The 21,279-nt window shown below is 41.0% G+C and overlaps 1 protein-coding gene across 4 annotated transcripts in view; it reads right to left on the reverse strand.

Moving 5' to 3' along the window:
• LOC139756077 (protein lin-9 homolog) overlaps positions 1-21,279 on the reverse strand; it is a 100,377-nt gene that overhangs the window by 48,747 nt on the left and 30,351 nt on the right. For all 4 annotated transcript variants that reach the window (XM_071675095.1, XM_071675096.1, XM_071675093.1 and 1 more), the window contains 2 exons: positions 5,157-5,287; positions 1,784-1,919 (listed from right to left, as the gene is read on the reverse strand). In XM_071675095.1, coding sequence (XP_071531196.1) covers positions 1,784-1,919; positions 5,157-5,287 — 267 coding nt within the window. The remainder of the gene's footprint in view (positions 1-1,783; positions 1,920-5,156; positions 5,288-21,279) is intronic.

Below are 21,279 nucleotides of genomic sequence, written 5' to 3' on the forward strand. Positions count from 1 at the left end.
CTCTCTCTCTCTCTCTCTCTCTCTCTCTCTCTCTCTCTCTCACCTTAGGAAAGCGAGTAGGATATCATTTCCTGATAGAATCGCCCTTGTAGCAGATTCAAGTAAGACTGCAAAAGTTGATTACTGAGTTTAGGAGAGAGTGTGTAAGGAGAAAGTTGAGTTTATGTGAATAAAAGTAAAGCTATTTGGATTGGCAGTGCATAGAGACAGGTTAGTAGGGACGGAAGTTTGAATGGAGAAAAAAAAAGTGTTTTAGATACCTGGGAGTGGGCAGGTAAGAACATCAGACAGGAGCATTAGGTACAAGTTGTCAGTAGAAACATTAGGCAGAAGTCTCTGCAAACAGTGTGCTAGAGATTCCCTATGCTAGTGGCCTGTTAAAGGTAAGGCACTAAAGGCAAAGAAGTGGCACTGGAGTTCTCTAACTGTGGACACTATTACTGCGGCCAACCCCATGAAGGAGCTCCAGGTGGAAACAGGCATCAGATAAAGTTAAATGGATGGGGAGAGGACACAACATTAAATGGAACTGTGGCAGCTTATATAAATCATACGATGGATGAAAGATGAGAGTCCCAAGCACATTAAGAAATGAGTGGAAAAAGAAATAACTATCAGGAAGAGCTCGAAGGTATAGCAGTCCCAATGATGTTGTATGGATTGGAGGCATTGGCCCCCACGAGAAAGCATGTTATAGGGCGAATGTGTTGGAAATGAAATGTCTGGGGACAATATGTGATGTGAAGAAGGCTGACTGGGTATGAAATGAGAAGATAAGAGAGACACCATAATAAGGTCAGGCTCAAGGTCTGTCTCCCAACTACCGAACTTTGCCTTTGTTTCACCTACAGCTCTCCTAATTCTATAAATTCTATATCTTCATTTGAGTACCTAAACTCCTACCACAAGACAATGGCATCCGTTCACCTCCAAGTTGAGATCCTCTACTTAGGGGAATTTAAATGTTCACCATAGGGAATGGTTGAATTCCTCCACCATGGATGGTGGATGGGTTAAGTCCTCACCTTCTCCATTCTCAGTGATGCAGAGCAAATTATCTCCCACCCCACCCATATTCCTGACCACTGTGACCACTCTAATAGTATTATGGATAAGTTTTTCACCTCTAATTCTTTGCAATGTACTTAATCTCGTGCCAATTGGTTCATCTCATCACATTCTTATAAATTTACATATCAGTATTTCATCCTCCAGCAACCCCTTCTAAACATAAATACTGGCACCTTAAAAAAGCTAGCCAGAGTAACTTATGAAATTCTTTTCTGGATTTCCTTGAATAAATTACTATCTACCATATGGTAATGCTTCTGACTCCATCAAACACATAGCAGAGGTTATTTTTGCAGGAATGGAAGCATTTAACCCCTTTGTCCCCAAGATGACCTCTTCTTTCAATCCAAGGTGCAACCTTTCCTATTCCATTGCCATTCAGGAAAGGGATCACGCATATCAGGCTTGCAAAAACTTTCCTTTCTCCAACTCCCATTCAGCATTTATCACTGTCACTGATCATTTTATTCAAAGGAAGTGAAATAACATCTCCTCATCATCAACTGATAGCTCTTTTTGGTCTTTAGCTTACACCAATGCTAACAACAATGAACTGATATATCCATCTGTTTCTGGTGCTACCTCACTAAAGCAGGAAATGGCAAACATGAAATAAAAGACAAGATATAATAAAACATAAAAAAAAATACAGAATAACTGCAAAACATCTCAAGTTTTACAGATAAATTTCACTGGACAGAGAAAAAAGTACCTGAGAACAACGTCGAGGTTTGCCCATCATGCGGCGAATCATTCCCCACTGCCTTCGTGTTAATCTGCGAGTCCGAAGATCTGGGAATGCCTCTTTTAATACAATCTGGAAGTCATTCTCTCCTCCAAACAACGGTCTGGGGAAAAAATACAATCCAAGATGACAATTATATATGACCATAACAGGAACAGTATCTAAAATCCCAATGTACGATTAAGACATATAATCTTTATCAGCAGAATTACGGTTATAAAACCAATATAAAACAATAGAATTACGGTTATAAAACCAATATAAAACAATAAGTGCATCAGTACTAATGCCCCATGAACTAGGACTGGTTAGATTTCCAATCATATTGGGGGGGGGGGTTTCTTGGTTATATTTTGTGTGTGAATTTCAAAAAACATAAAAGAAGAAAATCATTTCAACATTTTCACGAGTAGGAAAGGCAAGGAGCCTTGCTCTTCAGGTATTGGTAGATGAGGAGAGGAGCCTTATTCACCAGGTACTGGTAAGAGAATCAAGAAGCCTTGTTCCACAGATGCTGATGGGGGGGGGGGGGTGTCTTGTTCCTCATGGGAGGAGTGAAGAGCCTTCTTCAGGTATTAGTGGGAGGGTGAGGAGCCTTGTTCCTCAAGTACTGATGGAGTAGGCAAGGAGCCTTGTTCCTCAGATAATGATGCAAGAAGCAAAAAACACTGTTCTTTGGATACTAGTGGGAGAGGTAAGGAGCCTTGCTTCTCATGGACTGGTGGGGCGGTAATTTACTATACCATCCTCTACAGCAAGCAGAACATGGTATGATCTGGGATCCATCAAGAATCTGGTGATTACTCTATTGTATAAGAAAATTAATTCAAGATCATTTACAAGATACTGGTTTATTAAACTGTGGGTTGTGAGATCCTATAAGTCTTACAATGACCTTTGCAATTTGGGATAATACCAATGCTATGGTCATTCTAGCCCTGGCCTTCTGTATAAGGAATAGGGTGACTTTTGGAACACATTCATTTGGGAGCAGAAGAAGAAAGAGAGATCCTCCCTAAACTTCATAGCCATTTCCCACATTAGTCAGGTAGTGTCAGGAACAGAGAAAGTGGGGCCACATCCATTCAGGCCTATTCTCAGTACTCTTGATCAAATAACCTACAAAGTGACAGATTCATCTGATTTCACTTTTAGTGATGGTTACAAACTCATGGGCAAATATTTTACCTTAAATTAAGGCAAAGTACTTTTTCACAACAGAATTATTTTCATAAAGAGTGATCTACCCATTACAGAGGTAGAAAGTAGTACGCTGGTACGTTATGAATAGATCTGATAGATATCTCTCTTCAAATACATGACTGACAATAACTGTGCCCTCTTAACTACATGAAAAGTTTAAACATTTTTCTAATTCAAATATACTTACTTCTACTCTTACCACAATCATTATATGAATTTCATATCTCTTCCTCTATCAAAAACAACCTTAAAGGGATCCAATGGTCAGTGGCTACTGGAATACCTTTGTATTCCTTCGAAAATACAAAGATCATTGGATGACCTTAACAATGATGAGAAACATATGATACATAACTATTGTTGAATGAAGTGAAAATGTGAAGAAATAAGAGACTTAGTGACTTTACAGGGGGTTATGTGGGGAAGAGGAACAAAGAAGGCCAACCCAACACCTTCAGCTTGGCCTTCATTCTCGGATAATAAATTATATAACTAAGCATAATTTTCTCTTTCTGATGGAGTACTTCAGTAACAGATAAAGATAGAGACTTCAAATATTTCCAAAGACAAAATACTGGTACTCCCAATATCCTCTCTTCACATACCAACCAATTTCCCTCACATCCATTTCTGGCATGTAAAATGTGTTATTTCTAAACATACCTTAATCATGTAATTCACCATCAATGCTATTCCTATGTATGAAATAAAAGTAGTGTGTGAAACCAAGTTTAAAAAAAAAAATCAATATCGTCTCCTCATGTATCAGATAATCTCCCACAAAACTCATTTTTAGCATGTATAGCATGATATTTCTAAATACATTAATGCCATTCAACATCAATAATGTGCCTAGTGCTGAGGCGTGTCAGACATGTCTATTCCGTATCACATATCACCCAGCAGTGGGCCTGGCAAACAAAAGTTTTTAATGAAACTTGTTTATCATTTTCTTACATCTAAATGTCAATCTATCACTTGCGGATGAACACTTACACTAGTACTGGTTGTACCTCTCTAATCAGGTGCTCTGTGGTCCGGCAACTCCCATGGTCCAGCATGTTTTGAATCTGCCACCATTAATTTGTGGATCTGTCACCAGGACAGTGCTGTTAGCAGTGCTAAAGTGCCAAAATCTGTTTACACTGCAGTTGAGCTAATTACCAGTCCTGTTTATTTCTTATATTTAGTTTTTTTGCTGAAAATGAATACCAGAAAATCTTAAAGTTTTGGAAAAATTTGAAAGGTGCCAGGTGTACAGTATTAGACAGTGCCCTTATAAATAGGTTTAAGCTCTCACATAGCATTTCTAGGGAGAAGCTAATCATGCAGGCCAAAGTTTTCATAGAGAAACAAAGCCTGACTATGACTGTGAATATTCGCAAGGATGGTTACACACGTTTAAGAGGAGACATGGAATTTCAGTACACGTGCAGTGAAAAGTGTAGTGATGACACAGATGCTGTGACAAAATTTGTGGATAAATCTGTACAGTTAGTTGCATCAGAAAACTTAGCCCTGGAACAAGCGTATAGCGCTGACGAACCTGCCCTGTATTTAAGTCATATGCCATGAAAAACACTTGCCCAAGATAGTGAGGAGTCTCCATCTGATGTAACCTGATATAACAATAAAAACCTTGTCTGATAGAATCAATGGTTGTATTTTCTTATTTCCAGCTTTGTCCTACCTTCGATAACAAAGCAATATGTATGTGGAATGAGCTGGCAAGACTAGGAGTCAGTCATATATTTATAAGGGGGTTCCTTTAAGGGTCATTTTCTGTTTTCCGGCATTTTCTGTGGTCCGGCAATGGCCAGGACCCAAGGTTGCTGATTAAAGAGGTACAACTTGCACTACTGCATAGGGATTAAAGGTTAAATCAGCTAGTACCCAAGGCTGCTGATTAAAGAGGTACAACTTGTACTACTGCATAGGGGTTAAAGGTTAAGTAAGCTAAAAGCCCTGTGGAGAAGGGAAGAAAATGTGAAAATAGACACTGAAACCAATACTGCCATGTAATGGTTAAGGGACGAATATGCTTAAAGTGAAAAAAAAAAAGTGTGAAAAATGAAATATTCCATATGAAATACTAAGTAAAATCCTTAACGCATTTACATACTAAACACTTACTTACTTATCAATATTGGAATAGAACCACTCAAAATAAACCCATTTGTGAGCTTGTGGAAGCTTGAGAAAATTTCTAAGTCTAACACCATTCTGCTGTGCCACTTTCTTGTCTGGAGTTGTAATGGTTTGTGGCTCCTGTGGGTTTAGAGAAATGTTTTTAAACATATGACCATTTTAAAGAAGCACATACATCATGAACAATAATTTTCATGACTTCATTTTTGAAGTCACTTCATGCCAATACCAGCTCCATTTCACCTAAACAAAACACTTTATATAGCTCATTCTTACTTTCTGCTGCTACAATCAAAACACACACAGGAAATGAACAGGATGCACAAAAACAGTATTATGCATGATAATACAGAGGACAGTAAATGCAAATCTTGGAAATGATGAATACACCTACTTTCATGCGAAAGTAAGTGTGGTATGGATGGGAAAGAGTGAAAATTATCAGGGAAGAGGAAAAGAAGGATGTGCAATTCTGCTGTCACCAAAAGTATGGGAGGGTGTCACAGAGCATGAATGGAATGGATCAAGAATAGTGTGAGTGAAAAGAAAGACTGGGATTGTGAAGTATACATGGGTATGTGTACATGCACCTGTGAACATGAAGACTGTATATACGAAATACATAAGAGATGAAGCTTTTCTGGAGAAATATGAAAGGAAAATGGTTTTGAGAACAAGAGAAACGTGGTCACATTGGGTGATGTGACTGCAAAAGTACTATCATTTATTCTTTTTACTACACTTAGCGCCATCTCCCACATTAACAAGGTAGCACAAGGAAACAGACGAAAGAATGGCCCATCCCACCCACATAAACATGCATATACATAAACACCCACACACGCACATATACATACCTATACATTTCAACATATACATACCTATACATACACAGTAATATACTCATATACACATGTACATAATTCATACTTACTGCCTTCATACATTCCCGTCTCCATCACGCCACACATGAAATGGCACCCCCTCCCCCCACACGCATGCGAGGTAGCACTAGGAAAAGACAACAAAGGCCACATTCGTTCACACTCAGTCTCTAGCTGTCATGTGTAATGCACCGAAACCACAGCTCTCTTTCCACATCCAGGTCCCACAAAACTTCCCATGGTTTACCCCAGACGCTTCACATGCCCCGGTTCAATCCACTGACAGCATGTTGACCCCGGTATACCACATCGTTCCAATTCACTCTATTCCTTGCACACCTTTCACCCTCCTGCATGTTCAGGTCCCAATCGCTCAAAATCTTTTCCACTCCATCCTTCCACCTCCAATTTGGTCTCCCACTTCTCATTCACTCCACCTCTGACACATATATCCTCTTTGTCAATCTTTCCTCACTCATTCTCTCCATGTGACCAAACCATTTCAATACACCCTCTTCTCCTCTCTCAACCACACTCTTTTTATTACCACACATCTCTCTTACCCTTTTATTGCTTACTCAATCAAACCACCTCACACCACATATTGTCCTCAAACATCTCATTTCCAACACATCCACCCTCCTTCACACAACCCTATCCATAGCCCATGCCTCACAAACATATAACATTGTTGGAACCATTATTCCTTCAAACATACCCAGTTTTGCTCTTCGAGATAACATTCTCGCCTTCCACAAATTCTTCAGCGCTCCCAGAACCCTCGCCCCCTCCCCCCACCCTGTGATTCACTTCTGCTTCCATGGTTCCATCCTCTGCCAAATCCACTCCCAGATATCTAAAACACTTTCACTTCCTCCAGTTTTTCTCCATTCAAATTTACCTCCCAATTTACTTGTCCCTTAACCCTACTGAACCTAATGACCTTGCTCTTATTCACATTCACTCTCAGCTTTCTTCTTTCACATACTTTACCAAACTCAGTCACCAACTTCTGCAGTTTCTCACCTGAATCAGCCACCAGCACTATATCATCAGCGAACAACAACTAACTCACTTCCCAAGCTCTCTCATCCACAACAGACTGCATACTTGCTCCTCTCTCTAAAACTCTTGCATTCACCTCCCTAACCACCCCACCCATAAACAAATTAAACAACCATGAGACATCAAACACCCATGCCGCAAACTGACATTCACTGGGAACGAATCACTTTCCTCTCTTCCTACTCGCACACATGCATTACATCTTTGATAAAATCTTTTCACTCCTTCTAGCAACTTACCTCCCACACTATATACTCTTAATACCTTCCACAAAGCATTTCTATCAACCCTATCATATGCCTTCTCCAGATCCATAAATGCTACATACAAATCCATCTGTTTTTCTAAGTATTTATCACACACATTCTTCAAAGCAAACACCTCATCCACACATCCTCTACCACTTCTGAAACCACACTGCTCTTTCCCAATCTGATGCTCTGTACATGCTTTACCCTCTCAATCAATACCCTCCCATATAATTTACCAGGAATACTCAACAAACTTATACCTCAGTAATTTGAACACTCACCTTTATCCCCTCTGCCTTTGTACAATGGCACTATGCATGCATTCCACCAATCCTCATGCACTTTGCCATGAACCATACATACATTGAATATCCTTACCAACCAGTCAACAACACAGTCACCCCCTTTTTTAACATATTCCCCTGCAATGCCATCCAAACCTGCAGCCTTGCCGGCTTTCATCTTCCGCAATGCTTTCACTACTACTTCTCTGTTCACCAAACCATTCTCTCTGACCCTTTCACTTCGCACACCACCTCGACCAAAACACCCCATATCTGCCACTCTATCTTCTAACACATTCAACAAACCTTCAAAATACTCACTCCATCTCCTTCTCACTTCACCACTACTTGTTATTACCTCCCCATTAGCCCCCTTCACCGATGTTACCATTTGTTCCCTTGTCTTACACACTTTATCTACCTCCTTCCAAAACAACTTTTTATTCTCCCTAAAATTTAATGATACTCTCTCATCCCAACTGTCATTTGCCCTCTTTTTCACCTCTTGTACCTTTCTCTTGACCTCCTGCCTCTTTCTTTTATACATCTCCCAATCATTCGCACTACTTCCCTGCAAAAATCATCCAAATGCCTCTCCTTTCTTTTTCACTAACAATCTTACTTCTTCATCCCACCACTCACCACCCTTTCTAATCTGCCCACCTCCCACCCTTCTCATGCATCTTTTGCACATGCCATCACTGCTTCCCTAAATACATCCCATTCCTCCCCAACTCCTCTTACATCATTTGCTCTCATCTTTTTCCATTCTGCACTCAATCTCTCCTGGTACTTCCTTACACAAGTCTCCTTTTCAAGCTCACTTACTCTCATCACTCTCTTCATCCCAACATTCTCTCTTCTTTTCTGAAAACCTCTACAAATCTTCACCTTCGCCTCCACAAGATAATGATCAGACATCCCTCCAGTTGCCCCTCTCAGCACATTAACATCCAAAAGTCTCTCTTTCAAGCACCTATCAATTAACACATAATCCAATAATGCTCTCTGGCCATCTCTCCTACTTACATATGTATACTTATGTACATCTCTCTTTTTAAACCAGGTATTCCCAATCACCAGTCCTTTTTCAGCACACAAATCTACAAGCTCTTCACCATTTCTATTTACAACAATGAACACCCCATGTACATCAATCATACCCTCAACTGCCACATTACTCAACTTTGCATTCAAATCACCCATCACTATAACCTGGTCTCGTGCATCAAAGCTGCTGATACACTCACTCAGCTGCTCCCAAAACAGTTCCCTCTCATGAATCTTTCTTCTCATGAATAGGGGCACAGGCACCAATAATCACCCATTTCTCTCCATCCACTTTCAGTTTTTACCCGTATCACTCTAGAGTTTACTTTCTTACACTCTACCACATACTCCCGCAACTCCTCGTTCAGGAATAGTGCTACTCCTTCCTTTGCTCTTGTCCTCTCACCAGCCCCTGACTTTACTACCAAGACATTTCCGAACCACTATTCCCCTTCACCCTTGAGCTTCATTTCACTTACGAGCCAAAACACCCAGGTTCCTTTCCTCAATCATACTACCTATCTCTCCTTTTTTCTCATCTTTGTTACATCCACACACATTTAGACACCCCAATCTGAGCCTTCGAGGAGGATGACCACTCCCCGCATGACTCCTTCTTCTGTTTCCCCTTTTAGAAAGCTAAAATACAAGAAGAGGGTTTCTGGCCCCCCGCTCCCATCCCCTTTAGTCGCCTTCTACGACACGCAGGGAATGCATGGGAAGTATTCTCTCTCCCCTATCCCCAGGGATAAAGTAGGATAAAGTAGGACTGTGGATGATACTGTGTTGATTGTGGAGAGTGAAGAGGATTTGTAGGAGGTTGTAAGTGTGTTTTATGATGTGTGTAAGCATAGGAGATTGAAAGTAAATGCAAGTAAAGGTAAAGTAACAGCGTTTGAAAAGAAATGGAGTGAAAGTATAGATTTTGTAAAACCATACAGAGTGCTGTGGATATGGGGGGAAAAAGACTGGAAGAAATGAGGGAATTTGAGTATCTGGGGGCTGTCTTGGGATGTATGGTGATATGGAAATAGAGATAAGTGAGAGAGAAGTATAGGGTAGAAGAGCCAATGGGCCCCTTCATAGAATAATGAAGGGTAGAGGTGTAAGTATAGAACTGAAGAGAGGATTAAGGGACAGCACAGTCCTCCCAACCCTTACCTATGCAGCCAAACCTGGACATGGAATGAGGTGCAGAGGTCAAGAATCCAGGCTGTGGAAATGAGCTATTTGAGAAGAGCATGTGGTGTGACAAGAAGAAGTGAAGAAAGAAATGAAAAGGTGTATGAGAGATGTGGTATGACAATGAATGCAAAGGGAGTGAATTGTGGAGAGGGAGAATGGGTGAAACATAATACTTTGAGGTGATTTGTGCATATGGAAAGAATGTAAGACTGGGACTTTACAAGGAGAGTGTATGATGGTACAATTAAAGGGGTTGGTGTGAGTGGAAAACCACTTGTGACATGAGCAATAAGGGTAGAGAAATACTGGAGGGAGAGAAACAGAGAGAGAGAGAGAGAGAGAGAGAGAGAGAGAGAGAGAGAGAGAGAGAGAGAGAGAGAGAGAGAGCATGGAATGGTGTATGCGAGGGAGGCAGTTAAGGACAGGTATAAGTGAACTCATTTCCCATGGCCACTCCTTGATGGGAGTTCCAAGAGGAAATGGGCATCAGAGATGTAGGTAGATAGATAGATAGGAGAGATGGGTGAGTATGCAGTCTGAAGGATATGAAGGGGCCTGCGAAGTCAGTAAGTTGTTGCTTTGCTGATGATCCAGCACTGGAGGCAGGTTCAAGTGAGAAACTGTAGAAGTTGGACACTGACTTTAGAAGGGTATATGTGAATAAAAGTAAGTTTATTTGGTTTAGCAGGACTGAAAGCTTAGTTTGAGAAAAATCTGTGGAAGTAGCATTATAGATATCTGGAAGTGGACATGGCATCAAATGGAATCACGGAAGCAAAAGTGAAATATAGGATGGGTGAGGGGGCAAAGGTTCTGGGAGCACTGAAGAATGTGTGGAAAAAGAGGGTGCTGTCTGGGAGGGCAAAAATGGTTATGTCTGAAGGTATAGTAGTCCCAACAATGTTATATGGATGCAAGGCATGGGCTATAGATAAGGATGTGTGGACATGAGTGGATGTGTTAGATATGAATTGTTTGAAGTCAATATGTAAAGTGAGATGATTTGATCGAGTAAGTAATCAAAGGGTAGGAGAAGTGTGGTAATACAATACAGTGTGGTTGGCAAAACTGAACAGAGTGCACCAAAATGGTTTGTACAAATAAAGAGAATGAGTGACAAGAGGTTAACAAAGAGATAACTATGTCAGATGTGGAGGGAACAAGAGTAGGCCAAATTAGATGGAAGGATGGAGTGAAAAAAATTTTTGAATGACTGGGGCCTTAACATGCAGGAGGATGAAAGGCGTGCACAGGATAAAGTGAACTGGAACAATGTGGTATACAGGGGTCAATGTGATGGTAATGGACTGAACTAAGGAATGTTAAGTGGCCAAGGTAAACCATAGAAAGGCTGTGGATTGGGAGCAGTGATTTCAGTGCATAACACATAACAGTTAGAGAGGAGATACAGCTTTTCTTTGTCTATTCCTGATACTACCTTGCTAATGAAGGCTATGATCAAGTATGAAACAGGAAAAATTATCAGGTTCAGTAGGGCTGAGGGTCAAGTTAATTGGGAGGTAAGTTTGAATGAAAGATGAAAGATGAAGATGAAAGCCAGCAAGGCAGCAGGTTTGGATGGTATTGCAGTGGATTTATTAAAAAAGGGGGTGACTGTATTGTTGACTGGTTGGTAAGGTTATTTAATGTATGTATGACTCATGGTGAGGTGCCTGAGGATTGGCGGAATGCGTGCATAGTGCCATTGTACAAAGGCAAAGGGGATAAGAGTGAGTGCTCAAATTACAGAGGTATAAGTTTGTTGAGTATTCCTGGTAAATCATATGGGAGGGTATTGATTGAGAGGGTGAAGGCATGTACAGAGCATCAGATTGGGGAAGAGCAGTGTGGTTTCAGAAGTGGTAGAGGATGTGTGGATCAGGTGTTTGCTTTGAAGAATGTATGTGAGAAATACTTAGAAAAGCAAATGGATTTGTATGTAGCATTTATGGATCTGGAGAAGGCATATGATAGAGTTGATAGAGATGCTCTGTGGAAGGTATTAAGAATACATGGTGTGGGTGGCAAGTTGTTAGAAGCAGTGAAAAGTTTTAATCGAGGATGTAAGGCATGTGTACGTGTAGGAAGAGAGGAAAGTGATTGGTTCTCAGTGAATGTAGGTTTGCAGCAGGGGTGTGTGATGTCGTCATGGTTGTTTAATTTGTTTATGGATGGGGTTGTTAGGGAGGTGAATGCAAGAGTTTTGGAAAGAGGGGCAAGAATGAAGTCTGTTGTGGATGAGAGAGCTTGGGAAGTGAGTCAGTTGTTGTTCGCTGATGATACAGCGCTGGTGGCTGATTCATGTGAGAAACTGCAGAAGCTGGTGCCTGAGTTTGGTAAAGTGTGTGAAAGATGAAAGCTGAGAGTAAATGTGAATAAGAGCAAGGTTATTAGGTACAGTAGGGTTGAGGGTCAAGTCAATTGGGAGGTAAGTTTGAATGGAGAAAAATTGGAGGAAGTAAAGTGTTTTAGATATTTGGGAGTGGATCTGGCAGCGGATGGAACCATGGAAGCAGAAGTGAATCATAGGGTGGGGGAGGGGGCAAAAATCCTGGGAGCCTTGAAGAATGTGTGGAAGTCGAGAACATTATCTCGGAAAGCAAAAATGGGTATGTTTGAAGGAATAGTGGTTCCAACAATGTTGTATGGTTGCGAGGCATGGGCTATGGATAGAGTTGTGCACAGGAGGGTGGATGTGCTGGAAATGAGATGTTTGAGGACAATGTGTGGTGTGAGGTGGTTTGAGCGAGTAAGTAATGTAAGGGTCAGAGAGATGTGTGGAAATAAAAAGAGCGTGGTTGAGAGAGCAGAAGAGGGTGTTTTGAAATGGTTTGGGCACATGGAGAGAATGAGTGAGGAAAGATTGACCAAGAGGATATATGTGTCAGAGGTGGAGGGAACGAGGAGAAGTGGGAGACCAAATTGGAGGTGGAAAGATGGAGTGAAAAAGATTTTGAGTGATCGGGGCCTGAACATGCAAGAGGGTGAAAGGCGGGCAAGGAATAGAGTGAATTGGATCGATGTGGTATACCGGGGTTGACGTGCTGTCAGTGGATTGAATCAGGGCATGTGAAGCGTCTGGGGTAAACCATGGAAAGCTGTGTGGGGCCTGGATGTGGAAGGGGAGCTGTGGTTTCGGGCATTACTGCATGACAGCTGGAGACTAAGTGTGAACAAATGAGGCCTTTGTTGTCTTTTCCTAGCGCTACCCCGCACACATGAGGGGGGAGGGGGATGGTATTCCATGTGTGGCGAGGTGGCGATGGGAATGAATAAAGGCAGACAGTGTGAATTGTGTGCATGGGTATATATGTATGTGTCTGTGTGTGTATATATATGTGTACATTGAGATGTATAGGTATGTATATTTGCGTGTCTGGACATGTGTGTATATACATGTGTATGGGGGTAGGTTGGGCCATTTCTTTCGTCTGTTTCCTTGCGCTACCTCACAAACGCGGGAGACAGCGACAAAGCAAAATAGAATAGAATAGATAGAAGTTTGAATGGAGAAAAATTGGAGGAAGTGGTGTGTTTTAGACAGTTGGGAGTGGACGTAGCAGCAGAAGGAATCATGGAAGTGAAAGTGAGTCACAGGGTGGGGGGAGGGTGCAAAGGTTCCGGGAGCATTGAAGAATGTGTGGAAGGAAAGAACATTATCTCAGAGAGCAAAAATGGGTATGCTTGAAGGAATAGCGGTTCCAACAATGTTATACGGTTGCAAGGCATGGGCTATAAATAGGACTGTGCGGAGGAGGGTGGTGTTGGAAAAGAAATGTTTGAGAACAACGTGTGGCATGAGGTGGTTTGATCAAGTAAGTAATGAAAGGGTAAGAGAGATGTGTGGTTGAGAGAGCAGAAGAGGGTGTGTTGAAATGGTCTGGTCACATGGAGAGAATGAGTGAGGAAAGATTGACAAAGAGGATATATGTGTCAAAGGTGGAGGGAACAAGGAGAAGCAGGAGACCAAATAGGAGGAGGAAGGATGGAGTGAAAAAGATTTTGAGCGATCAGAGCCTGAGAATACAGGAGGGTGAAAGGCATGAAAGAAACAGAGTGAATTGGAACGATGAGATATACAGGGGTCGACGTGCTGTCAATGGACTGAACCAGGGCATGTGAAGCATCTGGGGTAAACCATGGAAAGGTCTGTGGGGCCTGGGTGTGGATAGAGAGCTGTGTTTTTGGTGCATTACACATGACAGCAAGAGACTGAATGTGAATGAGTGTGGCCTTTTTGTCTGTATTCCTGACACTCCCTCGCTGAAGCAGGGGATAGCAACGCTGTTTTCCTGTGGGACGGGGTAGTAACAGGAATGGATGAAGGCAAGCAAGTATGAATATGTACATGTGTATGTATGTAATGTGTGCATATATGTATGTATATGTTGATATGTATATGTATGTATATGTGCATATAAGGGCATTTATGTACATATATTTGTATATGAATGGATGGGCCATTTTTCGTCTGTTTCTTGGCGCTACCTCCTTGATGCAGGAAACAGCGATTATGTATAATAAATAAAGTGAAATGAATAAATATAAACTTTTTTTCTTTTCTTTCTTTCAAACTATTTGCCATTTCCCGCATTAGCGAGGTAGCATTAAGAACAGAGGACTGGGCCTTTGAGGGAATACCCTCACCTGGCCCAATTCTCTGTTCCTTCTTTTGGAAAATTAAAAAAAAACGAGAGGGGAGGATTTCCAGCCCCCCGCTCCCAAATATAAACAAATATACATAAAAGGTGTTGTGATGAAACCAAAAGAAATATATAAATTGAATGTTGACAGCAAAGCAATCGTCATAGAAAATATAAAGAATGCCTTTGCAAAGAAACTTTTATCATGCAAAAGCTAATATAGCATTTTCACACTTAAGAAAATAAAATCTGAACATATAAAAGTAAGAAAAGAGAGTTTAATGTACATAAACAAGCACTGACAGCACAACACAGCAACTTAGACTACTGGTTGCTTATATCTGATAAAACTTTGGGGGAAAGATTTCATGCAATATAGTAAGGTGGCCAGCCTGGCCAGGTGCTAATATCAAGAGATTTAAAAGCCAATCACTGATACTAAAATACAATGATAGAAATAAAAAGAATTACTTCAATGATAAAGAAACCATTTAAACTGACAAACCATCATGTATACCCTAAAGGTTACTGATAAAGGGTAATTAAGCAAGATAATACAAAAGATTGAAAGCTTTTGCAAACACATGTAAATACTGTATCATGCAGTATACAGCAGACATTACAAAATACATAAAATATGGCCTTAGATGCATGATTGTCTTAGATTTGATAAGCATGACACATCAGTGCATCTTCATATGTGGTATTTGCAAAAAGACAACGGCAGAGGAGCTAGTAAAAATCTTAGCAAATGACGGTGTTTGTGAGGATGCAAGCAAGCAAACAGTGATAATAACAGCTGTGAAGAATCATTGGAGAAACAAAGGTAAGTAATTCACAAAGAATTAATAGTGAGTTTAAATGTAAAGAAGTCATGAAAACATAACACCGAAACAAAAGATAAAGACAGGTCAAACATACAGGAAAAAGGAAGTAGTTTGAAAAAAGTTGATAGGGAAGATTCAAAAGTAACTTATCTGGAAGTAAGAAACATGCAAACACTACATTAAAAGATGAAAATTTAAGAAGTTCAAAAGAGAGAATTTTAGATGTTATTGTGCTGATAGGGGTAACTGGGGGGATGTCTGATCATGATCTTGTGGAGGCGAACGTGAAGATATGTAGAGGTTTTCAGAAAAGAAGAATCTTGGGGTGAAGAGAGTGGTGAGAGTAAGTGAGCTTAGAAAGGAGACTTGTGTGAGGAAGTACCAGGAGCGACTGAGTGCAGAATGGAAAAAGGTGAGAGCAAATGACATAAGAGGAGTGGGAGAGGAATGGGATGTATATAGGGAAGCTGTGATGGCTTGCGCAAAAGATGCCTGTGGCATGAGAAAAGTGGGCTGATTAGAAAGGGTAGTGAGTGGTGGGATGAAGAAGTAAGATTGTTAGTGAAAGAGAAGAGAGAGGCTTTTGGATGATTTTTGCAGGGAAATAGTGCAAATGACTGGGAGATGTATAAGAGAAAGAGGCAAGAGGTGAAGAGAAAGGTGCAAGAGGTGAAAAAAAGGGCAATTGAGAGTTGGGGTGAGAGAGTATCATTAAATTTTAGGGAAAATAAAAAGATGTCTTGGAAGGAGGTAAGTAAAGTGCGTAAGACAAGAAAACAAATGGGAACATCGGTAAAGGGGGCAAATGGGGAGGTAATAACAAGTAGTAGTGAAGTGAAAGGGAGATGGAGTGAGTATTTTGAAGGTTTGTTGAATGTGTTTGATAAGTGGCAGATATAGGGTGTTTTGGCCGAGTTGGTGTGCAAAGTGAGAGGGTAAGGGAGAATGATTTGGTAAACAGAGAAGAGGTGGTGAAAGCTTTCCAGAAGATGAAAGCCGGCAAGGTGGAGGGTTTGGATGATATTGATATGGAACTTATTAAAAAAGGGAGTGACTGTGTTGTTGACTGGTTGGTGAGGATATTCAATGTATGTATGGTTCATGGTGAGGTGCCTGAGGATTGGCGGAATGCGTGTACAGTGCCTTTGAACAAAGGTAAAGGGGATAAAGCTGAGTGTTCAAATTACAGAGGTATAACTTTGAGTATTCCTGGAAAATTATATAGGAGGGTACTGACCACGAAGGCCAAGGCATGTACAGAGCATCAGATTGGGGAAGAGCAGTGTGGTTTCAGAAATGGTAGAGGATGTGTGGATCAGGTGTTTGCTTTGAAGAATGTATGTGATAAATACTTAGAAAAGCAGATGGATTTGTATGTAGCGATTATGGATCTGGAGAGGGAATATGACAGAGCTGATAAAGATGCTCTCTGGACGGTATTAAGAGTATATGGTGTAGGAGGTAAGTTGCTAGAAGCAATGAAAAGTTGATGTAAGGCATATGTACGAGTAAGAAGAGAGGAAAATGAATGGTTCCTAGTGAATGTCGGTTTGCGGCAGGGGTGTGTGATGTCCCCATGGCTGTTTAATTTGTTTATGGATGGGGTTGTTGGGGAGGTGAATGCAAGAGTTTTGGAGAGAGGGGCAAGTATGCCGTCTGTTCTGGATGAGAGGGCTTGGGAAGTGAATCAGTTGTTGTTCGCTGATGATACAGCGCTGGTGGCTGATTCGGGAGAGAAACTGCAGAAGTTGGTGAGTGAGTTTAGTAATGTGTGTGAAAGATGAAAGCTGAGAGTAAATGTGAATAAGAGCAAGGATATTAGGTTCAGTAGGATTATGGGACAAGTCAACTGGGAGGTAAGTTTGAATGGAGAAAAACTGGAGGAAGTGAAGTGTTTTAGATATCCGGAGGTGGATTTGGCAGTGGATGGAACCATGGAAGCAGAAGTGAGTCACAGGGTAGGGGAGGGGGCAAAGGTTCTGGAAGCATTGAAAAATGTGTGGAAGGCGAGAACATTATCTCAGGGAGCAAAAATGGGTATGTTTGAAGGATAATGGTTCCAACAATGTTGTATAGTTGCGAGGCGTGGGCTATGGATAGAGTTGTGCGCAGGAGGGTGGATGTGCTGGAAATGAGATGTTTGAGGACAATGTGTGGTGTGAGGTGGTTTGATCGAGTAAGTAATGTAAGGGTAAGAGAGATGTGTGGAAATAAAAAGAGTGTGGTTGAGAGAGCAGAAGAGGGTGTTTTGAAATGGTTTGGGCACATGGAGAGAATGAGTGAGGAAAGATTGACCAAGAGGATATATGTGTCGGAGGTGGAGGGAACGAGGAGAAGTGGGAGACCAAATTGGAGGTGGAAAGATGGAGTGAAAAAGATTTTGTGTGATCGGGGCCTGAACATGCAGGAGGGTGAAAGGTGGGCAAGGAATAGAGTGAATTGGATCGATGTGGTATACCGGGGTTGACGCGCTGTCAGTGGATTGAATCAGGGCATGTGAAGCGTCTGGGGTAAACCATGGAAAGTTGTGTGGGGCCTGGATGTGGAAAGGGAGCTGTGGTTTCAGGCATTATTGCATGACACCTAGAGACTGAGTGTGAACGAATGGGGCCTTTGTTGTCTTTTCCTAGTGCTACCTCGCACACATGAGGGGGGAGGGGGATGGTATTCCATGTGTGGCGAGGTGGCGATGGGAATGAATAAAGGCAGACAGTGTGAATTGTGTGCATGGGTATATATGTATGTGTCTGTGTGTGTATATATATGTGTAGATTGAGATGTATAGGTATGTATATTTACATGTGTGGACGTGTATGTATATACATTGTGTATGGGGGTGGGTTGGGCCATTTCTTTCGTCTGTTTCCTTGCGCTACCTCGCAAATGCGGGAGACAGCACCAAAGCAAAATAAATAAAATAAATATCATATATTCAAGTACAAAGTTTAATAATGAGAATTCCACACTAGAAAATTGCCTTAGCCCAATGACTACAAGTGGGGTGTATACATAATGGATTTTTTTTTCTATTCACTACATCTGGGATACATGTTATAAATTTTCGAACTGGCCACCTCTGGCTCAAGATGAAATGTACCACTATCAGTGCTTGCAGTGGCATTCCAAGCAGTTTCCAAACCTTTCAGAATAAACTTTTTGCATATACTCATGCCCTGAGTTGAATGGGATGCCAAAAACAGTTCATGTTTTGCTGAGTGGGAGTGACTGGCCATTCAAAGTGATGGAAGATTTCAGGCTGGATTCATGTAAGTCTCTCTGTCAGGTCAACAGGGTGAATGAAACCCTCTGCTAAGATGTAGACAGTCTATTCTGGATTAGCCATTATTCTGTGTATGGTTGTGCTGTATGTTCACTGCTGCTTCTGTGGTGTTAAGAGTCGTTGTCGTACAACTGTAAGGTTGTCTGTATGTGAGAGAACCTTCATGCTGTCATAAGCAGGAGATAACAGGTCATGTAGGAAAAGAATGGAGACGTCTGGAGAAAGAACTGTAGAGCTTAAGGGTTTAAAAGGTGAAACCTTTGCAAGTGACACTAGATTGGCACTCAACTGTGAAGCTGGACAGACACTTTTTGTCACTGTAGGTGAGAGTGGTGTCAAAAATTGTTTTGTTAGGATGTATCAAGGGACAGCATGAACTGCTTTGTTGATGTCAGCTGCCACAAATACTGTGCAGGTAGGGGACTGTGGTTGGCTGAAACCAACCTGGATATGTTGTGTGTGGTCCATATGTTGTGTGGTGATGAAGTCACTAGATCTGAAGCCATGTTGTGAGGGTGAGAGTGGGACACCGCTTGATTCTATCATAAAAGTTTTTCAGAGTCTGGATACTAAAGACAGAACTGAAAAAGAGTAATAGAGAAAAGGAGAATTGTGCAGTTTGGAGAGTTTCAGGATTATGCTGTGACCACACTACACAAAAAAAACCAGTTCACACAAAATCACTCACCATCACTAGAAATAACAATGAATCCAAACTTTACACATAATCCATAAGTGGCATTCCTTCCTCAACATAATGAACCATATAATCCACACCAACCAAACCATCCCCCACCCATGAAACACTTCTGACCCAATCCAATGACATTCCTTTTCCCAAAGAACAAAAATATACCCATGAAAGAAATGAAAAATCAAAACAGAATCCATAAAAAACAACAGCATATCCATCCTTCACTCCCAGTGACACGTGCATTACAATCAAGCCTTAAAGAACTCTCCTGCAAAACCCCGACAACATATTAAGCTTCCATGTAAAAACTCTGAACAAGTTGCAATTCACACGCTTACAGATGATATAATCAATCCAAATAATGAATGGTATGAAAATCTAAGCTTTCAAAATGAGACAGAAAAAGCTTAAATTGTTTTATTCATACATAAGGAGCAAAACAATATTTCATCGTAAGGTCACCTGTCACACAAACGGAAATAAATAAACTAGAGAGAATTCAAAAATACTTTCCAAGATTGACTGATGGCCCGGAACATGGAAACTGTTATGAAAGGATGAAAAGACTCAAACTCTACTGCCTATGAAGAAGGAAAATAAAACAATAATCTAAGCATGGCAACAAAATGACACCAAGAATAATTTGCTGGATCTTAAGGTGTCTCAGCAGGATAGGAGAAAACTTTTTAGTCTGTATTAACACCTTAGACTACACCAAAAGGATATCAAACAAATACATAATAGTTCAGCAAAAGAGTTAGAATGCTCACTCAATGTATTACCTAAAAATATAAGACACACACATGAAACGACAGAAATATATAAAACACAACTAATATACATGATTAAGGTCTATCTATCTACATCTCTGATGCCTGTTCCCTTCAGGAACTCACTCACGGGGATGGCCAAGGCAAAAGAGTCTCCATAAAACATTAAGGTCAGTCCCTGATAAACCGTGAATTGACAATTATGCTAAGTGCATGGCAGCAGAGAGAAATAACATTATGTATTAAGCATAACCTGCAATAAGCACAATAAGCTATCCCTACCTTTCTGGCAAAATCTCATGATTAGCATATGGAGAGAGATAAGTTACCTATAAAAAGGTTTCGAAAGTGCTTCTATAAAGATTTAAAAAATGGGTGGTACTTCAAAATAACCCTCTCACAAAATGATCCAGAGCAAAAGAATATAATAAAAAATCCTAAAATCTACAGCAAAAGCAGTTTGTGTGTTTGTACCTTTTTGTACCAACCAACATTCAATAAATATTAAATACAGATTCCTATTACTCAGCGAGGTAGTACATGCACAGCCTCCTTCATGCAGCCCTCTCTTTACATAATTCAAAACATCCCTCCAAGCTTACACTGTTCTCAGCCATATATTTCTGAAGATTCAACTCGTGCCCTCAACCTGAAGACTCTACTTGTGCCCTCAACCCTATGTCTTCTCTCTTCAATCTCATTCAATCCATGTCCATTCTTTTAAATCAGTCTCTAACCACATGCATTCCTGACTGTGACACATCCATGGGCCACCCAGAGTTGAGTGCACAGGTTCGAATCCTGGTTGCGGCAATCGGTCTAAAATCAACCCAGCTGGTCATCCACCCCTTGGGGTTGGTTGATAAAATAGGTACCTGGCTGAAGTTAGGGTATATGTACACATATGTTGATGAACTGAACCAGGGCATGTGAAACATCTGGGGTAAACCATGGTATGATCTGTGGGGCCTGGATGTGGATAGGGAGGTGTGGTTTCAGTGCATTACACGATAGCTAGAGACTGACTGTGAACGAATGTGGCCTTTTCCGTCTGTTTTCTTGAAGCTACCACACAGAAGCAGGGAGTGGTGATGCTCTTTCCTGTAGGGTGGGGCAGAAATGTGCAAGGAATGGATGAGGGCAAGCAAGTATGAATATATACATGTGTGTTTATGTGTA

Source organism: Panulirus ornatus, chromosome 20 (assembly GCF_036320965.1).
Source record: "Panulirus ornatus isolate Po-2019 chromosome 20, ASM3632096v1, whole genome shotgun sequence".
Taxonomy (NCBI): Eukaryota; Metazoa; Arthropoda; class Malacostraca; order Decapoda; family Palinuridae; genus Panulirus; species Panulirus ornatus.